Source organism: Aptenodytes patagonicus, chromosome 1, assembly GCF_965638725.1.
Source record: "Aptenodytes patagonicus chromosome 1, bAptPat1.pri.cur, whole genome shotgun sequence".
Classification (NCBI taxonomy): domain Eukaryota; kingdom Metazoa; phylum Chordata; class Aves; order Sphenisciformes; family Spheniscidae; genus Aptenodytes; species Aptenodytes patagonicus.
In genome coordinates this window covers 162,955,398-162,982,529 of record NC_134949.1, presented here as the reverse complement: position 1 = coordinate 162,982,529, position 27,132 = coordinate 162,955,398, and the positions used below count along the sequence as shown (strand labels likewise).

At 40.1% G+C, this 27,132-nt stretch overlaps 1 protein-coding gene across 3 annotated transcripts in view; it reads right to left on the bottom strand.

Moving 5' to 3' along the window:
• Positions 1-936: 936 nt before the first annotated feature.
• Positions 937-27,132, bottom strand: part of EFNB2 (ephrin B2) — a 45,962-nt gene continuing 19,766 nt past the window's right edge. Inside the window, exons 2-6 of one of the 3 annotated variants that reach the window (XR_012997269.1) lie at positions 23,949-24,232; positions 7,271-7,363; positions 6,399-6,512; positions 1,882-4,778; positions 937-1,066 (exon numbers count right to left, since the gene is read on the bottom strand). Coding sequence is in view for 1 of the 3 variants with exons in the window: in XM_076361240.1 (XP_076217355.1) it covers positions 4,396-4,778; positions 6,399-6,512; positions 7,271-7,363; positions 23,949-24,232 (874 nt within the window). In the remaining 2 variants the exon portion in view is untranslated. Of the gene's footprint in view, positions 4,779-6,398; positions 6,513-7,270; positions 7,364-23,948; positions 24,233-27,132 lie in introns of all 3 variants that reach the window. The other 2 variants (XR_012997270.1, XM_076361240.1) reach the window with 2 other exon arrangements.

Sequence of the window (27,132 nt, the reverse complement as noted above, 5' to 3'; positions counted from 1 at the left end):
CTGCCTTTCTTCAATGAAAATTCTATGACAAATTGGCATCTGTTGTTAAAGTGACAAATGCATCTTTCCCCTCTGTAGACCTTCCCACCTGTTTCTCCATGGATGATCATGCCATTTATGCGCTGCTAACAAACTGAAAGGTGCTTCACTTTCAGGGTGACTGGGCTTTGTCAAAAAATGAAGGTATTATTTATTAAACAAGAGAATCGCTTATCCTAGTGAATATTAGAGCAACACAACCACGGATCTTGTATTAAGGCTTGTGTCACCTGCACATGTTGGCCCCCATCTCCCCCAGCTTAAGGCGCAGTAAAGCAGGGAGAGGATGACGCGTGGCCCCGCTGAAAGAACCACGCAGAAATGTTTTGACTTTGCAGCATTTCTAGCCCTTTGCCATTCTCCCAACGTCTTCCACCTCCTGTCCCTTCTTGCTCAGCCCCACCACCCCAGGCTTGCCGCTCCCCCTCCTCAGGAGCAGCAGCGACAGCAACAGCGCCCAGAAGGCTTCAGGTGTATTTTTTTCTCTGACTCTGCCCACAGTATAAATCCACTCCATAAAGTCTGGGAATTATTTGTGTGGTTATAATCTCACCTCCCAGATCATCCAGGCAACCTGTCTGAAGCTCACTGACTTCCAAGGGCGTAAGACCCCCATGTGTTTTTTAAAATCTGCTGACATACGTAAGAGAAAGTCTGGGAAAGAAGTAGGTTAACAGAAGTCAGTGCACTATAAGGAGCTTGCTTTCCTATAAACCACTAGCAATCAGGGCGGAGAGATGGGGGAGGGGGGGGGAGGGGGGGGGGAGGGAGGGAGGGAGGGAGGGAGGGGCAGAGGGAGGCAGGCTTGGTGGCTTTCTTATTTATTTTCATCTTTCAAAAAAGAAAAAAAAACGCAAAACAAAAGAAGAAAATACTTAGAAGGCAAGGTTTCCATAGGAAAAAAATATTTTATTTTTTTAAGAACAAATTCAGTTTGAAACAGACGTGGAATGTGATTTTCATAATTTTCATTTTCTGGGAACTAATTGCAATGTGGAACTAAAGCAGACTTCAAACTCATGACCGGCTAGTTTTAAAACAGAACGAAACAAACAAACAAAAACCAAAACAAACAAACAAAAAAAAAAAAGAAAGAAGAAATTATTTATAACTCAAGCATAATACTGTGTTACTTACAAACTGGACAAAGAAATTCTTAAATAAATATTCATGGTACACAATTTCAGCACAAATATGCGGCAATTTGGCAACCTTTTATACCATTTTTTTCCTCAATACAGTGCAAAGGGGAATGACACTGCCTTTAAACAAGCTGTAGCTAAATACATTGCAAAATTCAAATTTTATACAAAACATCTTGCTCGGACTTTATAAAAAACCAACATTGCTCTATATACACAATCTGGTTAAGAAAAGCCATTTTTGTCTTGTTTTCATGTGGGTTTTTTTTATTATTTAAAAAGGTGAATAAGGCTACTGTAACACCCCAAATCCATATACAGTAAATCTGAACCTATTTACAGCATCTTCACTTAGACATGATGGTGCAAATTCCAAGTCGGGTGACTAGGGATGATCATACAAGCAAGGCATTTACAGTAACTTTTCAAAGCTGGACCAACGTCAAATAAAGGAACAGTTGGTAGATTGTCATAATTCTGCACCAGACACAAAACAGACGCACAGTACATTTTTTTTTTCAATTGGTTGCAGGTTGCTCTTGAGCAATTCGTCTGATTTTTTTTTTTTTTTCACAGTTTAGTACATAACTAGAATGTAGCCAACTGATGAAGCATAGATTTGATTTAATAAAGATCAGTATCAGTAAACCCATCTTTTCCCTTCCTCCCCCTCCCCCAAAATAAAATCTTAATGACTTACAAGAGAACCTTGTATGGATGGATTCACAGAAAGGAAGGGTTGTTGAAAAGAATTACATATGTACTGTAGTTAGTCACCATGGTAACCTTCCACAGAACCATGGGTTGGGATTTTTTTTGTTTTGTTTCTCTCTTTTGGACCAACATCCCAACATCATTTTCAGGTTCAGGAAACGGAGAGAGTGATCATTTCTATGATTTTTTTTTCTTTTTTCTTTTTTTTTTTCTTGCAGGTGCTCACCAGAGGTCTGAGAACCCCAAAATGCTGTTGCTACATTTTCTTTCTAAATCAGAAAGCAAAGTGTTACCATAGTAACATGACTATGTTAGAAATGTCTATTTGCATAGCACATATAAAAGTAGAGTTTTTTTATTTCCTCCCCAGGGTGGGAGCTTTAGGGGAATAGCCATGCTAAAGAGAAAACTTTAACCTGAACCCCCCCTCTACGAACCTCCATGAAATCTACAGAACACATCAGCCCGTAAGGCAAGGGAAAACACAACACAGAAAATAAATGCCGGCACACCTTGTCATTGTTAAATACATGATGCAGTAACATTGACTTCCTGATATTTTGGGCCTTATATTTCCTAGTTTTCTCTTATGAGATGCTTTGGTTTGTTTTGGTTTTTTTTTTTAATATGCTCCCATTGTTATTTTTGGATGGCTGATGTTTTTCCCAGAAGCAGTTTCTTTTTTAAAAAAAAAAAAGTGTGTGTATATATGCATATATATGCACATATAAACATATATATGTGTGTATATACATATATACACACACACACACATATATGTAAAATGATGACAAGTTAAGACTATTTAATTGCCGCAAATGAATTTCACATCTTCTGGTGTAGATTCTGTGCAATCTCAAAATATATATTAGTAAAAAAAGCAAACAAAAACAAAAAAGTAAGAAAGAACTTACGAAAGAAAAACTCTCACTTTATATCCCTTGTGTTCTATACACTTATTATAAATAAGACATATCTTCCCTCTCCACCTCAGTGTCATAATTTATTTTATTCTTACGGACTGCAAGAGGTTTGCCATATGTGCTTTAACTTTGCAACAGAGCACCAATGAACGGCTGTGCCGGTCACAGTACCTACACTCACTGTGCAGGGACAGCACTGCAATAAACCAAAGTGTCAAAAGGCTCAGTCAGAAAGAAATGCCGTCTTACTTTTAGAGATGAGAAAGGTGGTTTGTTGTCGGGGTTTTTTTTTTTTTCACAACTTTACCAGTGATAGAATTACAGCTCATTTGACCCGTTGGCTTATAATCATCTTGGTCAGATTTGGCTCTCTGGTGTTTTCTTAAATGCTTTTCCCTGTGTTTAGTATAATGTGATAGTATAGCAGCTGAGTCTGCTTAAAAGTCATCCAAAGCAGACTACGTTTTCGCTACAGCTTCGAAGCTGTATATTTTATTGCCAGTACCACAACAGCCCTGCCCTAACATATCCTCAGCGGCCTGCTATTGTCTCGTCCTCTCCAAGCTTGTTCACTTACTAACAATACCCCTTTGTTCTACTGTATTGAAGGTACTATTTTTTCTGCACACTGGTATTTGATAACCATGAATTCCTTCAAATGCAGCCCTAATCCACTGCGCGTGTTATTGTGCCTCCTACTTGCCTCTTAAAACTTAGCATACCAAAGTGCTGTGCTACCTAAACGTTTTTTTTTTTTTCTTTTTTTCCTTCCCAGCTTCTATTTTTGAGGCAGCAGTATTCAATTGCAACTGCAGTCAGCCCTTCCCTCCACCACCCAGTCCTGCTCTTGACTTTGTTGACAGCCTAACTTTTTGGCTGGAAGGCTCCTTACTATCAAACACAATTTCTATAAATGCATTACCCATTCGAGTGAGGCTGCTGTAGCAGATGGATGGAGCGCGGCTCTCCAAACATTAATGTTCCATTAGTGATTCAGGAGGTGGAGTGAAAGGAAATCTCATGTGAAGGATGGCAGAGCCCCGGATAACAGAAACAAATGGAACAGTGACGGACTAAAAGCAAGAGAACTTTAACAAGTCTTACTTAGACACCAAGGTCTGTGTGACAAATCCAGTACGCACTGAGAGAGACACACAAAAGTCAGAAGATTGCATTTCAAGCTTGATATATCCTAGAGCACCTTCCCAGGATGCCTAGAGCTATTAACATCCACGGATCACTCCATCTTCCCTTGGCTTTCGTACATGCCTGAACGCCCGCAGCACATGGCTTTGAGGATGATGAATGTAACAAGAGTACAGCAATCAGAATGGGCATCTTCTACATAAAAGTCTTCCAGCTTTTAGTGAATACTTATTCACCGAGATAGGAATTCTACAGACTAGGTAAGCTGTCCAGCTTGCATCGGCTCCCGGAGAAAGAGCTGTCGCCTTCTCCCCCCCTGTGCTTGAGTCAATGCTAGTGCACAAGGTGTCATCACAAACCCCAACAGAAAGCATTTGACCAGTGAGTTTCCTCTATGACTCAACTGTATCACAGAGTTGGCTGTGTGTTTCTCAGACCTTGTAATAAATGTTTGCTGGACTCTGAGGAGGCATCTCTTGAACTATGTACACCGGATGTCCATAGTCGCCGCTGACCTTTTCATAGTGGGGGCAAAAGACACTGTCTGCAGTCCTTAGAGGAATGATAATGTCACTGGGCTCAGAACCATTGTTGTTGCCACTGCGTTTTGGGGTGGCTAACGTACTAAGTGAGAGAGTTGTCGTGTGTTGCGGGGAATGCTTCCTGTGTCTTCTCCGGTACTTCAACAAAAGAACCACCAAAGTGATGATGATGACGATGAAAATGATGCACCCTGATGCAATCCCTGCAAATAAGGCCACCTCTGAACCCAGTATACTGGAATGCCCAGCCTTACTGCCATCTGTGCTAGATCCTGGAAAGAACGGAAATACAACAGACAAAAGTTATTGCCATCCTGCGACCCGTTTATGCTGCTTAAAAATGTGTAGAGTAAGCAAGACTGGAAGAATTAACTGACAGCTAAACTTTGACAAACCAATTACCCTGCTAGATAGCTAAATGCAAACAGCCGAAGTCAGCAATCAATATTAAACAAGACTTTGTGTCTGTTGGTCTCACTTTTGTGCTGCTTCCAAACCACCCTGTTTCATACATCATCATCCATCACGCGGCGAGGACTGGCACTGACAAGGCAGCCTTTGATGCACACCGCATCTTTTAACAGATGCTGGCCAGCCCCGGGCAGCAGAGAGGGGTGGGATAGGACTGCGAGGGGAAAATAACACAGGGAAATGACAGTTCTCAGGACAACTGGTACTGTTCAGTGTCACACCATTCTTCTGCTATTTTATCTTTCGCATATTGATTTAAGTTTAACCGTCCTTAGTGCCTCTTTACGGGGACTCCTCTGGCTCGCACATGAAGCAAAGGAGCTTGAGGCAGTGCGGGAGATAGGCAAAACAGCTATGCCATATATCTGTTTGCATTAACTTATATTTACTTAAAACAACACCACACATTTAGTAGTCGGAAAAAGCTCACGTGCTGAACAGCCTGTTGAATATTTGGTGCCATCACACTATCATATTATTTGTCACAAAAATTAAATGAACACTCGCTTGACACTTTCTCACTTGAAAATTTGAACCGACTTCCCTCTCTTGATGCTGACTCACAGGTGGAAGAATGCTGCAGATGCTATGTCCACGTAACTGTGAATTTTTCCTACTGGAAGCTCCGTAGGAAACGGCTGAAGCCTGCCCACTGACCACCATATCAAAGATTCATTAGCCCAGTAACTAATGACAGAGCTAGCAAGGAAAACTTGCAGCCATTTTTGGGAACCCCAGAATCAACTGTCAGCAAATATTGCTTTGTAGCATTCCCAATTCACCAAATTTTCTTCTGGAGACCTTGGGTCTTAAGAGTTAGTTTTTTTCTTGTTCACCTAATGTCTGAAATGCATCCTGAAGATATTTGTTTGGAACCATCTGTTTATCTTGTTTAGATAATTATTTAAAAAAAAAAAAAAACAACCAAAACCCCTTTAAATTTAGTGAAAGACCAGCCATTCATGTGTAGATTTTATATGGTCAGTTAAAAGATCAGGACATTAATTATAGATGCCTTGAAATAAACTTTAAATGGCTGTCAAGAACCACTTGATAATGTATTATACGGGAAGAGAAAGACAGAAAGACTTGCTCATCTGCCAGAGTACTAAAAGTAAGGCAGCATTTACCATCGTAAAGCTGCTTAGCAAATGTCCTATCCAAAAACTTTCCTGTAAATGAGTGATATTCTCACAAGATGTAATTAACTTCTACTGCAGAGTGGAAGAGGGGAGAGAGCAGCCGTTGCCAAAACTCGCAGCTCCCAGACACTATCCACCAGAGCATCGGAACTGGCTTTTGCTTCATCTCAGTACGAAAACATTTTTCTGGCACTTTAATGGTAAAATAAAATGCGTTTGGGGACAAAGGAGGAGACTCCACCAGAGCCCTGTCCCAGGCGCGAGTCCCACCGCACCTACCTGAGTGGTCCTTCACAAACGGGCTGGTGGTGGAACTCTTCCCATTGGTGCCAGCTTCCTGCTCGGGGCGCTTGGTGGGATCCGTGTGCCGGGGCAGCCCCGCTGAGTTGGGATCTGGGGGAGAGAAAAACAACTCATGCAGCTTCGGCGCTTGATGGTATGGAGCCTTGTAAGCCGGCTCTAGGTACCTCGTGAGACACGAATGGCTTTGAACAGAAGAATCTTTATGCAAAGGTCTGGGAGATATAAGTATGTAATTTTCCTTTTAAAGCAAAATGGTTATATTAGTTATTTCAGAGGTTTAAATTGTGAGGCCATCTGCAGAAACTATAGGGACTCCTGTAATTGGCAGGAAAAGCTTTGCAGATGACATTTCAGTTTAACTGAAGAAGTTGATTGACTACTAAACCAACTTCCACTTAGAAGAATAATTCTTTCTTCCTGCACAATAAGTTATCTATATGTGAAAAGAGACAATGAACAAAAACCTCTCTGTAATCAGAATTCATAACAAGCAAACTATAGAAATATTAGCTTCCCTCCTTTCATGTATTTTAAATAATTTTGAACAGCAGAGTTGTGGCTTTTGTTTTTAAAATAAAAATAAAAATGACTGAAACACACTACTCCCAGGTGACCTTTCCTTCTAGGGATCTCTCCAATGAAGAGATCTTATTACGCTAACCCTCCTCCTGTAGAAATCTGTCAGTAGCCAAGGAAGAGAAAATAGGCTTTGCTTTCAGACTATAGGGGAGGAGTGACCACACTAGACTCGGTTGGCTCTCTGCTCTACACCGCTAAAAGAAGCCTGAAAACTAAAAGGACACCGAGACTGATCAAAGTGTTTTCATGAAACAGCAGATGGTCTTTACCTTGTCCAACTTTCATGAGGATCTTCATGGTTTTTGTCTGGCACACCCCTCCCTCCTGGTTATCCAGGCCCTCCAAAGACCCATTTGATGTTGCTGATTAAAAATAAAAGAAAAATAAAAAAATAAAAATAAATAAAAACCAGGAAATCAACAGGCAAAGTGATGTGAACATGAGTGTCTGAAAGCAGAAATCTTTCAATCTACCAGGGCCTGTTCTTGTTGGTCAGGCTGACCTATGGAAAGTTGTGAAATGCTGAAAGCCAAAGGAATGAATACATTGGTAAGCTGTACAATATATACAAATGGAGGAATGCCTTATCAAGTTTTCAAATTTACCCAGCAACCTTTTTTTCTATGCACAATTGACTGACTGACTGACTTGGATGAAAACACAGCACCTTGCTAAAAGGTGATGGAGTCAGCTGAAAAGGAAGCCCTGGCAGGCTCAGAGGAGCAAAGCACTGAAAATTCACCCTTTTTTTCCCCCCCAACAATATCTTTATAATCACCATGTTACACCTGCTTCCTCTATTACAAATCTCCTGCTGGAAGAAGTGAATGCGTACAAAAGACCCAGGTGAAAGCTGAGATTCTGCACTGATTGGAAAACCATTTAATATTTTAAAGTACAATCTCACTTTTCTCAGCATTGAGGAGCCTCCGCAGGGGTGGGTGGCGGGGGGGAATATGCTCTATTCTCACGGAAACCTTTTAGCTCGTACAAACAAATGGGTGCTTTCCCCTGCATTTATATTGTTCTCGCTTATCTAGGCGCTGGCTGGAACCGCACAACCCTGCCGCAAGCTGATGCTGCAATGAGATTTGTGCACAAGGCACAACTCCCTTGGAGAATCCAAAATGTTGAGTCACGGTCTAGAGGTGTGCTGCCGCTGCCACCCGAGCCAGCTGTTGGTTGCCAACCCTCAACAGCTGCTGGAAAACTACTCGGCATCTCCTCAGCCCTGGGCATCGCCGCCACTCTGCACCACGCCACGCCAGGCACCGGCCACGTCGGCGCGTGTGCTGGTGCCCCGGCCGTGGTGGCAAAGCAGGCACGTCCACCAACGGTGGACTCTGGCTTCGCTATTTAGGAAACGCACGAGGGGTTTTCCCACCCCAGTTGTCCCGGGGGTGCAGATTTCACCATCATTTCTTGGAGCTGTTTATCCAAGGCCCAAAACGCACGTACGAGTGGGTGCACGCACACGCACCGGCACCGGGCCACCAGCTGGAGAAAACAAAATAGAAAATGGGAGATAACGGAGCTCGCTGCTTGCCGTGGCTGTGGTGAACTGCTTAAGCAGCACTTTCCTGCCTCTGCCCCTCTCCTTTCAGCTCAGGATCTAATCCAACCTGGGCTTCATACTGTTCAGATCTTTGTTTTTAATTCTCGCTCCTTCTCTTTCACCTTCCTTGGGGGTTTTCTTTCAAATGCAGCCTATGTATACTTCCTTTTTCCTTCACAATGTCTTCCCAGCCCCATGGCAGTATTTTTCTTGCTCTAATCTTCTCTCTAGCCGTAAAGATATAAACCCCATACCGCTGAACCCTGTTTCCTAGCCTTTGATCTACTTCTTGTTTTTGTTCCACTTCTGCCGCTTTTGTGACTAACTCGAATTACAGCCACCATACAAACTTCCCAAATTGTGCTTTCTTTTCCTAAAATTCCCTTCTCCTCATACATGGTCCCTCCCAGTTCCTCCTCTTGTTCCCTCCCCCCTGTAAAAACATAACAATGGCCATACGTGCAACTACTTTTTTACCCAACTTGCAAAAAAGACTTTTTAAAATATAAAAGAGCACAATGAGTAATTTAAGATAAAAGCCGATCTGAAATGTGCCACTGAATTGCCAAGCTCAGAAAATAATGGAGACATATAGTTTTGTTTTCTTTTGTTTTTTTCCAGAGGGAAAAAAAATCAATACTAAGAACCAGTTCTGGACATAAATCAAATGTGTCTTTGCTGAAAGTGTTTTTTATGACCTATTTGCCAATGTACCAGCACAAGGACAAGGGGAAAAAAAAGCAGTAAATAGAAATACCAAAGCTGAGCATCAACTGAAAGTACAACTAATAAACACTGACTTTGTCTTGCTATTCTTTGTCTTGCTTGCGCTATTCTTCGTTTGTTTTTTAATCGAGGCGATGGGGGCTCACATCTCCTTAAACACCTTCTACTTGATTTTAATTGAATAGAGTGCTGCTTCTTCTGAACATCAATGACTTTTTATTCTTTGAAGGCCTATCCATTTAACCCACAGAGCAGGAGACCTCAATAAGATACAGAGGATGCAGTCTGACCTCAGTACAGAATAAGAAAGTAAGACGGCAAAAAGAACGCAAGATTACTTCAAATACAGTCTCCAAACGGGAAGGCCCAGATGTACAATGAGTCTGGTTGTGTGCCTACGCGAGCGCAATCTGCCTCGCTTGCTTGCTAAAAGAATGCTTTCATAGCTTTGATGTCAGATGAATGAATTTGCAGAAGTATTCACTTTTTCCACAGTTCTTCAAGGGGTTTTCGGAAAGCCTACGTTATAGCTCAGAGTATAGACTGCTACATCCCGAGGAACAGGGAATTTTCAAAGAGGAGCATTTCAGTGACAAAGCAAAGTTTCCATCTCAGCTTCTCCCTGTAATTAAACCGACGATTACCCAAGGCCACTGGAGGAAATTATTTTTCAAAATTCATTAAGACTATCGAAATACAACCTCACATATCCCTAGTCTACCAGGAAAAAAGTGGGTAGTTTTAAACACATCGTTTCAAGCTGCATGGAGAAAAAGAAATAATCTGGGACATCAGAGAAAACACAGTTTCATACTGCTAATGCCCCTTGACAGTTTAGTGTGCAGACGTCAAACAAGGGAGCAAGTCCAAAATATTCCTCAAACACTTGCCGCTGCCTTTCTATACGGCTCTCCAAATGAAAATTGTACCCACTATCATGTATGCTCCTCCACCGCACTCACACTTCTGCAGGAAAGTGACCCTGTACCAGGAGCTCTGCTCACACTGAAAGGATATTTAAAAAAAAAAAAAAAGTGTCTGATAGGAGTTTTGGGTATAAACACAGAAACATAACACAAGTTTCTTGTGTCTAAAACGGAAATGCTACTCTCCGGTGTGTTTATATGATTAAGTTTTAGGCCTTCCATCCAGTTTATTTTTATGTACATATATATAAAAAATAACAGGTTTGTGGGTTTTTTTATATTTTGATCTAAATATGGATATATTTTAGAAGCAATTACTCACACGTGAACTACCCTACATGGCCCTGTGCTAAGACGACTAGATACTACTTAAATGTTAACATTAATAAACATAATTAATGATTAATGTAAAGTTTCTCATTAGTATTAAATACTCTCAGGATCCCACACTTCACTTTGTATTAATACAGCAACACATAGGAAACCAGAAGTAAGTACAATGTTGTTAAACAGGTAGCAAAATGTTTTTAAATCTTTTGAGGGATAGGTACCTCTGATTTTCTGAGACCTGTCCTGTTCCAATGGTGTCAATTGCAAAACTAAAATTTACAGTCAAAAGCACACTAAATTATTCAGTCAACAGTTTATCCACACCTACCAATAAACATATATAATTGCCCTAAAATCTCTATTAATTTTAAGACTTTCTGACAAAATAGTAGTAATTTATAGGCAATGTTTACAGCAGTCAGTCTAAAATGATGTTTGAGCTCCGTATACACAGACACTGTGTGTCTGCATTCCTTGAATACAACAGCAGCTGCCATTTTATAAGGAATATAAGTTTGGGTTTTCAACTTTCAGAAAAAACTGACTCGTTATGAAATTGTGGTTAAGAGTCTGCTGATACATACTTACTTTGGAGAAGATAGTATACATTTTCAGTTTTGTAAAACACTGCCTTAACATATCCTCTCCCTTACACAAGAGGAAATGAAATTATTCAGACCAAAGATTTCATTCCAGCTCTGCCTTCCCTTCTTCGAAATATATAAATGATTAAAAAAAACCAAAAAACAAAAAACAACCAAAAACCAAAACACCTGGAACTCATGTAAATCAGTGTATGACAGTTTACATTTATTTGCTTTTAAAACTTCTCAACTTGTTTATTGTGCGATACGCATTAGTCATAAATGCAGAGACAGGGAATCAGTGAGCAAAACAGAGTCAGCTGACAAGAATAGTTCCTGGCTATGATTCTTATACAGTCCCCATGGAGAGGAAGTAATATTACATTTTAATATGTCTTCATTTGGTTGTTATTACGCTGCCTCCCAGGAGGAGGCTAAGCCACTGCATGGATCTTGGCTGTTTTCAACCTATCAGGTTGGTAACATTGTTCTCATCAGATGGAGAATTAAGCTGCTGGATTTGTGCCTGTATATAGCTTTTCATTCACAAAGAGATTAGAAATGAAGGCACAGTCACAAAAATTCAACTTCCTTCACTCCTAAAAACGCACATTACAAAATGAAAAAATGCCATCACAATTACTTAAAACAAAACACCAGCAGACAAAAATCTCAGCCTCTTAATTCTGCCACAATTATTACCCATACTTTTATGTTTTAGGATTAGGAAAAACATTACCTACTTGCAAATTAAATGTCATATCCTTTGAACCAACACAACTTTATAACACATTTATTTCTAGAGCTTGAATATGAAATGGACTACATAGCCGAAGAGAGAAATTATGATCGTCATACTTAATTTTCCTGTGGAAACTAAATGGACCCTAAACCACAGACTATAGGAATGAATGAGTGATGTCAACTGATGGGCAAGGGCAAAATTGGTTTTGTACCCCCTTAGTGTGCTGGATGATACAAGCCATTTGGCAATGTATCAAAGACACATCTTTGACGAGGTCATCAAGAATTAATTGCTGCTGGTGTGGATCTGTTAACAGAAAAATGAGAATTACAGATTTCTTTGGGGTAGATCAGTACTGTCCAATAGTAGGGATTTACACCATTTTTTTCTTAAACGCTGCTTGAATTCAGCATCAGAAAACAGGTTTCTCAAAATCAGAGCTAAATAAAATTAAATAACCCTACCCATCTCCACTTTTCCCCAGCTGTGCTTAGAAAAGGAATGGAAAAGCCTAAACAGCAGCAAAAATCCACAAAAGCTTTAGATCCAACAGTAGTAAGAAGTTATTCTTAAAGCAAAGCTGGACTTGATCTCATATGCACTCACAGGATTACTAAGTGCATGTAAAGCTTTTGAGGGCTTTTTATTTTATTAAGTAATAGAACACTATTTTGGCCGGGCATCGTGTGTTTGTGCTCTGACTGCTTTCATCTGCTTTTGGTCCTTTTAATGACTCTCTTAGTAAAGCACCGAATAAATAATTCTTCTTTCCCATAAATTATCTAAATTTATGGGACAGGTTTAAGAAGACCAGAAATCACACACTGCAAAACCACAAATCACAGATCACAATACAGAGGTTGTTTCTAGACCAGCCAGGGATGAAGAACAAGGCAGCTGAGGTAATAGAAAGAGTGTTTTAATTAAATGAAATTATTTTTTTTTTTCCCCACTTAGTAGCAATGCCAGATCTGCATGGAGATCTGAGACAACCCAAAAAAATTGTTCAGGCCACTCACCAACGAACAGGTAGCTTGGCAAACACTACGTTGGGCAAGCTGCAGAAAGTTTAGAGAGAAGATAAATATACCAATTTCAACTACTAGTAACTAACGGTTTACCCTTGCTTGTAGTGACAAAAAATGAGACTGATGCTGAAACCTTCACTTTTTAAACAAAATGAAATTGTCTTCCAAAATTTAACTGTCAGCGGTCCCACACCTGGACCGCAAGTGCTAAAACTTAAATGCATTATGAATAGTTGCACGGAGTACTGTCAACGTGTTGTCTGTGCTTCTATCTACAGACTGGAGACCTCCTCTGTTTAACTCTTTGTGCTTGAACAATAAAATCACGTCCTAACTTTTCTACTGATCTTACCGAGACAAAGAAAGGATCTTCAACAAAAAAGATAAAAACCTGCTGAATTTGCTCAATTAATACAATATAGGACACCGAGACAGTAAGGAAAAATGTATTAAAATGGTTTACCAATAATTTTGCGTTTTTCAGACATATCTGTTTTTTTATTTGTCCTACTTGCAAAGTCGAGGTGACAGCAGAATTTTGAGGAGTTTCTAAACCTAAAGACCATTCAGAAACTCTCATTCTCTCAATCTTATTCCACATATTTCTTCAAATTAAGATAGGTTTTTTTTCTTAAACTAAAGCTTATGGAGTGTTTATAAATACTCTTGAAGCCAGCCTTTTTTCCTCTCTATCCACACGAGGCAAAACTTCTATGTGAAGGAAAGGAACAGAATCCTCCCCTCTTCTTTTCCACTTCTTATCCTTGTTGTTTTTTAAATTAAGTCCTATGTTGTATGTCTCAGGATTTATATCTGAACAGGATCCACAAATTATATTCTGCACAGCAAGTAAGCAGCAATGCCCTCCCCAGTCAAGCTAAAACCAGAACAAAATGAAGTAAAATAAAAAACAGGCCTCTTCTTGCCTGGAAGAAGGCAAAGGCTCTGCAGTGAAACTTTGTGATTCACTTTTCTAACCACTGCTCTAAAATGTATCTTGTCCAAATGTGAATGGCGTGACTTGTGGTACTTAGATCGGACTCATGATATAGGGGTCTTTATATAATTCCCCATAGAATTCTCCATTTGTTTTCATATTCAAGAAAGGGATAGATTTCATTACTGTTTTAATTTTTTTTGGCGGGGGGGGGGGGGGGGGCAATGTGGAGGACACAAGCAAGACAGAGCCAATCAGTTCTGTACTGTAATATACCTTGGTACATACCAACCGTTTAATTCCAGGCACACCTCTGGAAATCCATAGACTCTCCTTCCCACATCTCATGTCGTCTGACTGAGAAGGACCGCCCAAGTATTAAACGCAAAACAGGGAGAGAGTTCTTGTAAAGTTTCCCCCCTTTCCTACATTCAGAATGATTCTCTTCATTCCAGGGAGACGTGGCATCACACAACAAGAATATAGGTGGTAAAAAAAAGAAAGCCCTTTACGTCAACAAAGTCTTTCCATAAAGGGAAAAAGAGACAGTGAGCAAGACAGAGTTGGAAAGTATCAAAAAAGCTGTGAGCTCCAACTGGTTTCTGCTGCCTATCATTTTAAAAACAGCACCACTTCATCTCTGGGTTAAGGAATACCACAGCTGAAGTGTACTAAACAGTGAACTATTTACTGAATTATTATCCATTACAGAAGGTCACAGCATCCACCCACCCATGACAAAATCCTACTTGCTTCACTGCTGTCAAGTGTCCCTTCTCAAAATTCTCTTGGAATGACTTAGAGATCATAAAAAAAAAAAAAAAAAAAAAAAAAAAGCATCTCAATACTGTATCACTGTGAATGACAATTTAAGTCTTTCATTACAGTTAAGCATTTCTGAAAGTATTTCAGTTCTATATTTCACATACTTTGAGAAATGTTGTCAGATAATGATCTACTGCACACATGGTTGCTTCTAGTTTACATAAACAAATTATATATTTGTGAGCGGTGAAGTAACTGTGGCAGATGTAAGCCCACTAATTATGATGTATTCAGCGTATATCAGAACGTATGCATCTAAACCAGATTACTAGCTAGTTAACTTCACCAACCACAAACAAGTATTTTACGAAAGTTCATCCTTTCTCCCTGCACACTATTGGCAAAAGCCTCTCATGGATGGGGAGAAGTACCTCCCCGCTACCACAGCAAGCTTTGCTTAACAGTTCAGCTGAACAAAACTAATAGAATTAGCTAGCATTCAGGTTACACTGATTGTTGCTAATGACAAGCGGGTTTGCTGGAAACAAAGGCAGAAGCGTTAACATTAAATGAGGACCTATTTTCTGTATCATACAAACTCAACACCACTCTTCAAGGATGTTCATCTGCCTTGAAAATCTCTCTGGTTTCTGTCTGTAGCACTTGGATAAGAAAGGGTTATAGTGAAAGTTCATATTAAATAAATAACAAATCTCTTGCTCATTCTACTGTCACTAATTGCATGCAATGATATTAATGACCCAGTAATTGCTATACGAGTAGCACTGGAGTGGAAAACATCGTTCTGAGGCAGAGTTCATCTCTAGGTGGTAGGACTTCACCAGTGACTGAGTTAATGCCTAGTGACAGTTTAGAATATAACACTGTAGATGAGAAAATGTGCCAGTCTCATGGTTATAACAGTTTCGATGGACATGACGTTATTTGCTGTGACCACACAGAGTCCAGGAGTAACCCAAATAAAGTGCCACAGTGAGAGTTTGCCCTATAGATGAACCTCATTCCTTTCAGGGGAGATACTCTGTACTATAACAATCTAAAGCAATTTTCCACATGTTTGCTTCAATAAAAGAATACCTTCATCTCCTGCTTTTACATCAAGCACAAAAAAAGTGTGCTTTACTGCAAAACACAAAAAGCTATTTACATCATCTGACTATCCTTCGGCAACACAGAGTTTGGCACCTTACTACTGAGATCAATTATGATACTATTGGATGACTGTGCACTTGGCAAAGATGATCAGAAGTTAAGCACTGTTTTGATTGCAGTATGCTTATGTTTGTGTTTAGAACTTCAAAATACCCATGGACTAAAACTTAATGAGGGAACATTGCTGAAATAAAGCAATCTGAATTTCCAAGGTGCTACAGGACCTCTAGTTCAAATACTCGCCGTAAGAAGTTAAGGGGTTTAGCTTCTTCAGAAATTATCACGTAGGCACAACTCAGTTCATTTTAAGAAACTCCGATGGGACACCTATGTTAATCCTCCAGTGTTTGGAATTTTGAAAAGTCATAACTAGACAGGAGAACCGATACATTTAATAATGACATTCAAACAGCTTTTAATATTTCACCAGTATAACATTATTAAGCTCTTTTTTTTTTTTCTTTTGCAACACAAATTATTTAATGAATGCCTTGAATCTGCTGTGGCAGCCTCTGGACAGCAGGTGGAACTGAGATTCAGCACAGGCTGGGGCCAAACAACTAGAAAGCAGCTTTGCAGAAAAGGCACTGGGGGTCCTGGTGGACACCAAGTTGACCATGAGCCAGCAACGTGCCCTTGCAGCAAAGGCGGCCAACAGCCTCCTGGGCTGCATTTGGCAGAGCACCACCAGCAGGCAGAAGAAGGTGATCCTTCCCCTCTACTCAGCACTGGTGAGGCCACAGCTGGAGTGCTGGGTACAGTCGTCCCCAATACAAGACAGACATGGACTTACAGGAGCAAGTCCAGTAAATGCTCATAGACACGATGAAGGAACTGGAGCATCTGTATAGGAGAGGCTGAGGACTTGGGAATGTTCAGTCTGGAGAAGAGAAGGCTCAGGGGGATCTTATCCATGTGTGTAAATACCTGGTGGGGGGAGTAAAGAAGGAAGAGCCAGACTCTTCTCAGTGGTGCCCAGTGACAGGACAAGAAGCAATGGGCACAAACTGAAATACAGGGAATGCTGTTTAAACCTGAGAAAACCTTTTTAAATGTGAGGGTGACTGAGCACTGGAACAAGTTGTCCAGGAAGGCTGTGGAGTCTCCATCTTTGGAGATATTCAAAACTCAGCTGGACACAGTCCTGGGCAACTTGCTGCAGCTGCGCCTGCTTGAGCAAGGGCTTGAGCAGGGGACTAGATGATCGCCAGAGCTGCCATCCAAACTCAACCATTCTGTGATTCTGTGATCAACTGCACTGTTGTGGTCTAACGCATTTACGTGCTAATATGAAATACTTGAAAAGCAAATCCTTCTCCGTTTCCCTGGCAGGATTTAGATTCAGACTTCTGTTTCTCTCACAGCAGCTCAGTGAGCACATAAGGACTAGTCTGCTGCTGCGGTTTAGTTATTTTTGCTGTCTTCATCTACCGAACAGAAAACAGATAAATCATGCTAACAAAGATCCGAACATGCTTCTTAAAACCAGCATTACCAGCTTAATACAGACTCTTCTCCACTCTTCTCCAAGAACTGCTAAAACTACCTTAAGCCTAATCCTGCTTTTACTCACAGAAATATTTGCATGATTTCCTTGGGAATGAAAAAAAGCAACTGGAAGACTGCCCATTAGGGCTTAGTTTTATAGTCTGATTTATCAGAAATAAATCCTGAAATATTCTTCCTCCAAAGTTTCCAGGATTGACTAAAGTCAGGAAAGAAAGTCCAAACTGGCATTTAATCCTGTTTTTCAACCATTTCAACTCTGTTTTAGCTAATGCAGTTCTCAGACAAAAGTCATTTCCCTCCAATCCAGCTACATAAAGACTTTAATGAGGCAAACAATTTCAAGTATTTAAAATCAATTTCATTAAAGCCTTTATAAACGCTTATGCAGTTCCTGGTCTTTTATTTTAGGACTTAAAATACTGTAATATGTAAGATATAATACAAGCAACTGTATAAAATAAAGACTGATCATCCCACTTGATGAGATAAATGCTCATCACCAAACTTAGGTACAAAATGAAAGTTAAATGTCTTTCAGCATGCTAGTGTGCTTCTAAGTTTCAGTTTAGACAGATACTTTCCTCATAGCATGGCGTGTCTCCCCAGTACACACTCCCTTGATTTAAACAGTTACTCATACCCTGCATATAAAGCATAAAATACACACTCAACCCAACCACCTTCTGCATGTAGTCCTATTAAGGATGTATATGTAAATCTAAGAAAATATACAACTTGTAGAAGACCAGGGTTTAAGCTGTTTTTTGCAAAGCACTTCAAGTGTCCCTTATTGTTGATATGTATACTATATAAAGACTTCTAAGTGAGAATATTGTATCTTTCTTTGTGAATGTACTGTATTTCCAATATTTATAAATTGTTTATGAGGAACTAAAAAAATTAGAAAAAATAGTGACTAAAAATATTAAACAGCTTCCTATGAAATTTTAAAACCTGTTTAATTCCTGAGTATTTCCTGAATAATTCTTTCTTCCAGACTGAATAATTATTCTTCATTTTCATCTGATTCCACATCCATTTGGAATACTTGGGGGGATGCGGGGGAGGATAAATGTATTTTTTCACAAGATGCCATCAATTAACAAACTGAGCATTCCTATCTTTCATTTCCTTCCCTTAGGAATAGAGAAATAATAACAGATTTCCTGGTGAACTATCTCTGTCTACTTTAAAGGAGATAAACGGTCGGTATTGCCTAGGTAATGGCACCGAATATGAACAAAGTCCATCAATCTAAAATAGCCTTATTATCTTACAAGACCTGTGTGGTCTGGGACAAAACCCCAAAGGACCATGACTCCATTAATCCTGTAGGTCTCAGACTCTGTTAGAAATCTGAGGCTGCACAGACAGTGATTTTTTTCTCCAATAATATTATTTGTATGAGCTGTATTTATATTTAATTCAACAAGAGCTAAGTGGTACGGCTGATATATCCCTTAAAAGACTCTCAGCAAAGTCAAAGACTGACCTCTGGATATCATTTTACACTAAGAAGAATTCATTTATCTAATTTTCTGAGGAAGGAGGAGGAGAAAGGAAAGAAATAAATGTGATCTTTGTATAACTGGAATCGGGGTGGCTGTTATCACATAGGCTTTCATTAACACCACCACCACCAAAACATAGATAGATTCCTGGACCAGAGAGTCTTTAACAAAAAGCATGAAAAATGTTTTTGTTGCAAAAGAAATGGAATTGAAATTCTGATACAGCTTTTGTTGCTGTTTTGGCTAGTTTGGAATTAACCTCCAAACAAAGGAAAATCTGCTGTTTCCTTTCGGGTAGTTCTTGCTAGGTGTTTGGGAGGTTGCAGGGGGCTGCGGACTGAAACCTGCCTCAGAGAGGTGTCTGAATGCCCAGCCAGCCAGATTAGCCGGCGCTTAAACTGTTTGCTCAGAATACTAACATAACATTTTAATGTAAATCTATTTGGCCACGCAAAGAGATTTATTCTTCCCAGCTGGGCTGTATTTCAGGGCACAATCTATATTGTCCTTTAATGTGTTCTTCCTCAGACAGTTATTGCCCTTTAATTGTAACAGAATGACAAAGTGAAAACATAAAAAGCCTTGTGATTTTTTTCAAACCCAGCTAATGCCAAAGTTTCAGAATGACTGTTTCGATTTTAAAAGCCACAGTACTATTAAAGCAGTTACCCAAAATGTAGTGCTACTAGCCAGTATAAACCTTTACATCAGTCAGGGACCAAATATATACACATATGTATGTTTTTTAATTTAAGCCAGAGGCCAATTATGTAAGTGGGTCACTTTAAAAAGTTGACAAAAAACATTTAAGGAAAGCTGCATATTCCATTTTGCCAATGTCAAAGCCAATGAGCATCATTAGCTCGGCAAGCTCAGCTAATGAGGTCGCAGGCAGAGCAAGCATTTTAGAGGAACCTGTTCTGGGACCATTCTGTAGCCCCTTCCCAAGTCTCAAGCCACTCTTCTATAAATTTTGAACAGGTGAAGACTTCATTGCAGGTGACTTATTTTTTAATGCTGATGATGCCAGCCCATAATCTTCATTTTACTTATGCAAAAGAAGAGATGAAGTGAGCAGAGTATGTGCTTGCTTGGCCAAACTATTTCAGGAGTGTGATGGTGGCTGGAAGGCAAGCGGCACTGCTCCCCTTCCTCTGGCGTAGCTTCCCGCAGGCTTCCCCAGGGCGTTCCCTCAGTGCAAACCCAGGGTACCGCAGCGCTCTCTATGCCCTCTGATTAAAGGCCAAGTTTGCTGGGAACGGTTCAGGACGACAACTGGTCACCGAAAGTAAACGTCTTTGGCATATTATATAGCTTGTACTATGCTAACACGTCTCCCTCCCATACAAGAAACGCTGCATCTGGGAGAGGTTCTGAAGCAGTTATACCACGACCCTGCAAGTACTTGCAGATCAATCCCCTAGTATTGAGAAGATACTCATTGCTCCTTCTGAGCAATCCACAACAGCAGAAAATTACACTTCATTCCCTAACCATGCAAAGACATAAAAAGACTTTTTAATGCAAACATCAGAGTTGCAAATCTGCACACCTTTCTTCTGTTTTATCTTTCTTTGCCCTTCGCACAGATATTTATGTTGTTGGGCACAATGTATCTTCCTTCATGCATCTGATTAAGGATTTCCTTAGAGACTTACGATATGTTAGCTAAATGGTCACATATTTTAGGTTAATCTAACATTAATGCTTCCGAGACCTCAAGTACATTTGACCTTCTCCAGTTCTGCTGAAAAGAAATCGGGTAACTGTAGGAAAATTAATCTATTAATTTCTGAGGAACCAAAAACTGATGATAGCAAAGAAGAGAAAGCAAGGACACTCTGTTACATCATTTATTCACTTTCACAATACCATTCAGTATCATCTTTCAAAGTACTGCTGTTCACAAAATTAACCCTTTGGATCCTGATAGTGACATTGAGGAATATCTTGCCAAGAAATGGATTAGATTATTTTTGGATTAAAGTACCATTAAATGTGAAAACAGGTATCAGAAACTCATCTCAGTTTTAACTTTTTTAAAAAATTGTGAATTGTGGAATGAGAAAAGTTGCATCTTTTATATGCTTAGACTTAGGGAAGTATTGAGTAGAAAAGAACTCCTTCTGCTATACCTATCATTTATATCATCATCTGGATGATATAAAAATTATGGCTTGAAGAATTCCTGTACAGTCACATTTCCCTAAAGGTACACAGGGTTCAGGAAGCTGCTTCATCCTGTGTTATAACTCCTCATCCCAAAATGACTAACCCCCTAATCTGAATAGAGATTTTACTGTTTAATACAGCTCCACAAACCACATACTATTACCTTAGAAACATCAAACCGTGTTTTCAAATAATGGCAAGATGATAAAGGTACATGACAATGCACAAAACATTTAAAGGACTGACAACCGCCTGCCAGCATAAACGGCATGAGATTAGGCTGTAGATGCAGCCACAGTAAGCACTGGAAAGATGCTGGGCTCAGTAAACTCTTGTGTCAGGTTTGTTTGATGCCCCTTAGTCGAGGGAATACAAGGTCCTAAAATACTTCAAAATCAAAAGCTGGCACATAAAATGCATCATTGCCTTCACTTCATAGTGCTCCCACCCCCCAAAAAAAACCCCAACAAATCAAGACAAAACTCAAAATTCCCAAACAAGAAAGAAAGAAAGAAAGACAGAAAGAAAGCGAGCAGTATCGGAGATGGCATTCCCCCTTTGGGCCTGAGCACACCTGTTAAATTACAGGTCTGGGAATAGGGATGTACACAAATGATTTCTGGCCTGATTTCCATACGTGATTAAGATGTATTATATTACTCATAAAAATGACAGTAAACGTCCTGACTACCAGAACTTGCATCTGACAAGGCTGTGTCAGAGCTTTGGTCTGACATGAGGTCATGAGCTTTTGAACAAACTGTTAAAATCCTATCTAGCTCCAGCATCTCTGTAAAATGGTGTCCTAGCTGAGCCCTGGCCTAGTTTTCTTCCCCTTGTAGTGTTTCTGAGACCGACATCACTGAGTTCAGTGTTTCCTCCCCAAATGATAGAAAAGAGAGAGTTTTAGCTTCAGGATGGCTGGGTTTTCAGGGTTGGTTTTTGGTTTGGTTTTTTTTTTGGTCCAGCCTATTAAAATGTATGGGTACCCCTGCTGCAGCTCGGTTAGTATGCTAGCAATATAGTGATAAATTAGCCATTTGTTTATGCCAGAATGAGCAGGGAAAGTAATATCCTAAGGCACTCCAGTATTACTGCAAGACCAGTGTGATTTTTGAGGCATTAGGCTGAAGGCTGAGCAAGTTCTTTCAACCAAACTATACTGTAATCTTCCAGGAAATGCAACTTCTATTATGTCTTATTGCTATAATGAAATAATTATACAAAACTAATGAAAATGAGACATATTTAATAATTCTCTCGGTAAATCCGTGACATAGAATGACAGTACTGACAGGGTATCAGAAAGCTCCATTTGTGCCCATAATTTTCAGGTAATAATTGTAACAGTGCCATTTGTTCCACTACAGCTGGTCTGCTGTGGATGTTTTTAAAAGCGGCACTAAATACTGAACATATTTCATCATCAAAGCCAACTATTTGAGCGTGGTCATTTTTATGCTACACATTTTCACTGGAGTTACAGACAACTATCTCTCAACATCTAATCTTGCAGCTTTTACCCTGGTAAAACTCACTGGATTCCAGTGGGAAGTCTGTTACTGTGTAAGTGGGATCAGGTTTTTACATACCCCCTGACTAAACAGAGAAAGCACCTATATTAAGTGATCTTTTTGTCAAACCTTAAAAACCAAATAATGGTGTTTTATATCTCCCACAACTGTTAGTTAGTTATTTCTACATTTAATATTTAATACAGTGAATTCTTACTTAGTTTCTGTGACATACAACCTGTTTTACACACAGTGTGTACCACTATGGATATAACTAGGAAGTGAGCATTAATTCATACTAAATGCATTTCCATTTCCATTTTAAAAGTACTTGCTCAGAGCACTTGTAAAATTACCAATATTTTTAACTAAGAAATTAAGAAATATTTAGCATGGCAGACATTATATGAAATAGTTATCAGCCCTCCAATTTTCAAGGATGTGGCAGAAATGAGACACACCAGTATCTAACTCCATTGTAACTGCAGAAAAACCAATGCACAGAATTTGTCCATCTCCTACTAACTGGCGATCCTTGCTCAAGACTTCAAGTCCCCCTGGGGCTAAATGAGATCCACAGGCCATAGTATTACAATGACAAAACCTAAGCTAATGTAAATTATTGTACTGCTGAGGTCTCAGCTTATGCTAACTCCTGATTCACATCATTAACTTTACACATCATCAGTAATTTGAATCACTAAACACAGCGGTTACCTCCAGACTCACTTTCAGCCATAAATCCCTTATCAGACTAAAACTCACACAAAGTTTATATTGTTGGACCCAGGCCTGTGTCACGCACATTCTTTTTACAAGTCCAAGACCATGAAAAAGGAGGAAACTCAAGATCATGCTAGTCTAGGTTTTGCCCAAGAACCCTCCTAGCTACTGTATGGACACGGTAGGGATGTATTGCAGCTATGCGTGCTCAACTAGAGCCCACCAGTAACCCTTGTGGGGAAATTACTCTGTCAAAGTTGGCACCAAAGCGGCCAAAAGGTCACTGCAAGAATCCTTGGACCACTTGGAGCAATGGCCAGCCATCTCATGCAGGATGCCTCAGCTCAGAATGGCCGGGCCACCCTACTCCTACTCCTGGCATAAGGGCACCCGAGGGCAAGGCCAATAGCACGGCACATCACCAGAGGTGCGAGCAGGAGACGCATCACGTTTTAGGCACACAACTTTCAATGTGAATACAGGACATGATATTGTACACAAAAGGAGAAGCCCTTTACAGGCATAGAAGTACAATCTAATTTGGTTTACGCGAACCAAGGGAAAAAGAGACAAGAGGCCCCACAGAAGTCAGGAATAATGTTGAAAATATGCTGGCAAGAAAATATTTTCAGAGAAAAAAATACAAACCCATTCACATTCTTCTTAGTTTGCTTATAACGTACAAGACAACATACAAAAGAATGAACAATTATATTTAAAAGAATGAACAATTGATATTTTGAACTTACATATGACGTAATAATCTTTGTTCTTCTGAAATTCCAGGCCCCAGAGATTAGGACTGAACTCTTGAAACTTGATGGTAAACTTAACATCTTGATCTGGCTTGGCACAGTTGAGTAGAGGTGTATTGTCCTTTTTAATAGCACAGCTATCTGCTTGGTCTTTATCAACCATGTAGACCTTATAATATTCATACTGGCCAACAGTTTTAGAGTCCACCTTTGGGCATATAATATCCAGTTTGTCTCCTATCTGTGGATATAGTACCAATCCTTGTCCAGGAAGGAATCTAAAAAAGAAAAAAGGGGGGGGGGGGGGGGGAGAGAGAGAGAGAAAAAAAAAAGACAAAATGTGAGACACTTGATAAAATCTCATCCAGAAAAGTAGCAATTGCAGGGGACAGAAAGGAACAAACACACAGTTTCCAAAACCAAAATGACAGACTGAGCAAACCAGATCTTAATATTTTAGGCCTGACTCAATTTAATATCAACAAGATGTTTATGTAGATCTTGGAAATTACAAATGGATTGAGTCTTATAGTCTTTATCCCAGTTTTGGGAACTCTAGTAGGTTTTATGTCTCTGGCAGGCACTGCTGTTTCTTCCACATTTGGCCATTTACAGCAGCTAGTACAACGCCTGGTGGGCTACAATCCTGTTTTTCTGCTTTGGTAACGTTTCTACTATTCTTGCACATATTTTGCTAATTTTGGACATGGGAGAATGACAAGAATAATCTTTCAAACACCCTGAGCAGCCATATGGGAAAGGAAACAACTTGGACTTTAAGAGTTAACAACATATTAAGATGCTGATTTGATATTACTAGTATAACACAAAGGAACATCAGTCACTCACCAGGATCACGCTTACAGACCTGGGATGGACAGAGATCTACCTGACCCAAGGACCACACATGCTTTTGATTACACACTTTTCCAAGACAGTGTGACTGCTACACTACAATGATTTCTTCTCTTCATAAACTCTACCATTACCGTCATCATTTTAGCTCTTTTTGTATTTCTTGTGCTACAAGTGAAAGACAGGTGTGCTTTTGCCTTAGTATAAACGAAGACTTCTTACACAAACTGGCAGTGAGCTTTAATGTTTGGGATTAGACTCGATATTGTATCTTTCCTACTCATATTAATTAATAGGCAAACGTCACCACTTCTTCACAGAAGAAAAATATAAATAATTACTTATAGTATTGATCCATCCACAAAATGAGGAGCCTTGGTCTCACACGGACAAAAGCCATAGCAGGTTTGTTTGTTTTTTTCTCCGTAAGTTGTGTTTGTTCCAATTAAGGCCAAGAAGTGCATGTTTTAGAACTACAGCCAACAACACAACGTCCTCGAATGCACAGACCTAAAAGACTGACTGCCTTTCCTCTTTCTCCTGCCTGCCAGCCTTTTCCAAAGATCTTCCTTAATGGAGAATCGGCCTGAAAAACTGACTGAAACAATTGGCGCCTAATGAACACCCTTCTCCAAGTGCTAGCATTTAAACAGCACACGTAGTAAATCTAGCTTATTCACAGGCAGCCTTCCTGGAAACTTTAAATTGGAGTATTAAGGCCCAAGCAGAACAAAGCTGTAGGCGTCGGTGACCTCCAGCCTCTGGCTTGGCTAAAGGAGCCCACCAGCACGTAGTAGTGCCGGGGGAGAACTTACTAAACCAGAGAAAAGAATGATGCGATGCCCCGAATTTCGAATCCGTTGTTTACAACCGCTTGCTCCCACACAATGTAAGTTTATGATCTGTGCTAATTGAGCGGGATTATTTTCACTCACAAAGCCTGTGTAAGAATTACATTTGTTGTGAAGCAGCACGTAGCAGGACAAAGACATGTAATTACAGATTTAGGGAAAAAGAACAATGAAATGTTATGGCAAGAAAAGCGACTGTTGATGTGTAAATCACTGCGCTCTTTTGTGTCGTGCAGTGCAATTTCCAGACTACAGAAACTAGGCTTGGCCACGGCTATTCAAACTAAGATGCACTGGAGACGGGGCGAAGTTGTGCCTCCTCCTCCAGATTTTGGATGCGCCAAAGGAATGCAGTAACTACCACCTCCTGAAAGCCGAAATGGTCAAACAAATGGAAAGGTGGAAATGCATCCTCCTCGGAGTCCCTGGCCTAGCGAGGGACGACTGAGGGAGAGGCCAGCTCTGCAAGGGTGCCGAGGAAATGGGGGAGGAAGACCCCAGCCAGCAAATGTTCCCAAGGGAGCTGCATGGATCCTGACTCAGGCTCTCCTCGGGGACCGACTCCTACCAGACAAAGGCCAAGGGACAGAGTTTCTGAGCTAACCTCCGTCACCTGTGACTGACTTTACCACCTTGCGTGACCACAGCCCCATTTTACTTTGCTCCTGTGCAGCAGTGTTGTACCAGAAAGATGAAAATTACTCATATTCCCCCATCTGCATGCCAGGACAAAGGCTGGTCGCTGTGTGATCCCACCACTGCAAATATGTCTTCTTGCCAGCAACTCTTCTTCATGTAACAGGAATGTGTAATATGAAACACAGGAGATTTCAGAGGACCGGGTCTTTGTTTTTAAATTAATCAATTTAGATTCCCATGCATAATAAATATGAAATTCATAAGGTTACAAATGCACACCTGTCTGTCATTATCAAGAACATGACCTAAAAGCGGCCCTGAAAAACAAAAAACACTGATTCTAATTTTAGATTTTGTTTATACATATGCGTGTAATGAAGCAGCACCGGTATACGTTCTCCATGCAAACTGAGCGCAGCCGGGATGGATTCAGAGTCGGCGTGCCAGGCAATCCTCAGAAACAGCGACCAGAGAGAAAGCACACTTGTGTGCCTTGGTTAAGTAGCCAGGAATTGCCCCATAAAAGGTAGAGGACAGAACCACCCCCAACAGACAGCTAAAACACATTTTATAAGAGCTTTAAACCGACACACTCGTTAGACTTTATGGCAGGGGAATATTCTCGCTATGGCTCTGAAGTCTGTACAGTTTTGAGAACTAAACTCGGTAAATCTCCTTCCACTTGAGTCTCTGAACTTGTAAGGTTCTAACGCTGCTGGGATTAGGAAAGAAAAAAGGCTGAAAATGAAAGGATTAATCTGAGAACTTGATTGTATTGAAATTTTTTCCACAGTTTGCAGTTTTGATCGTGACCTTTGCGAGAAAGATATTTT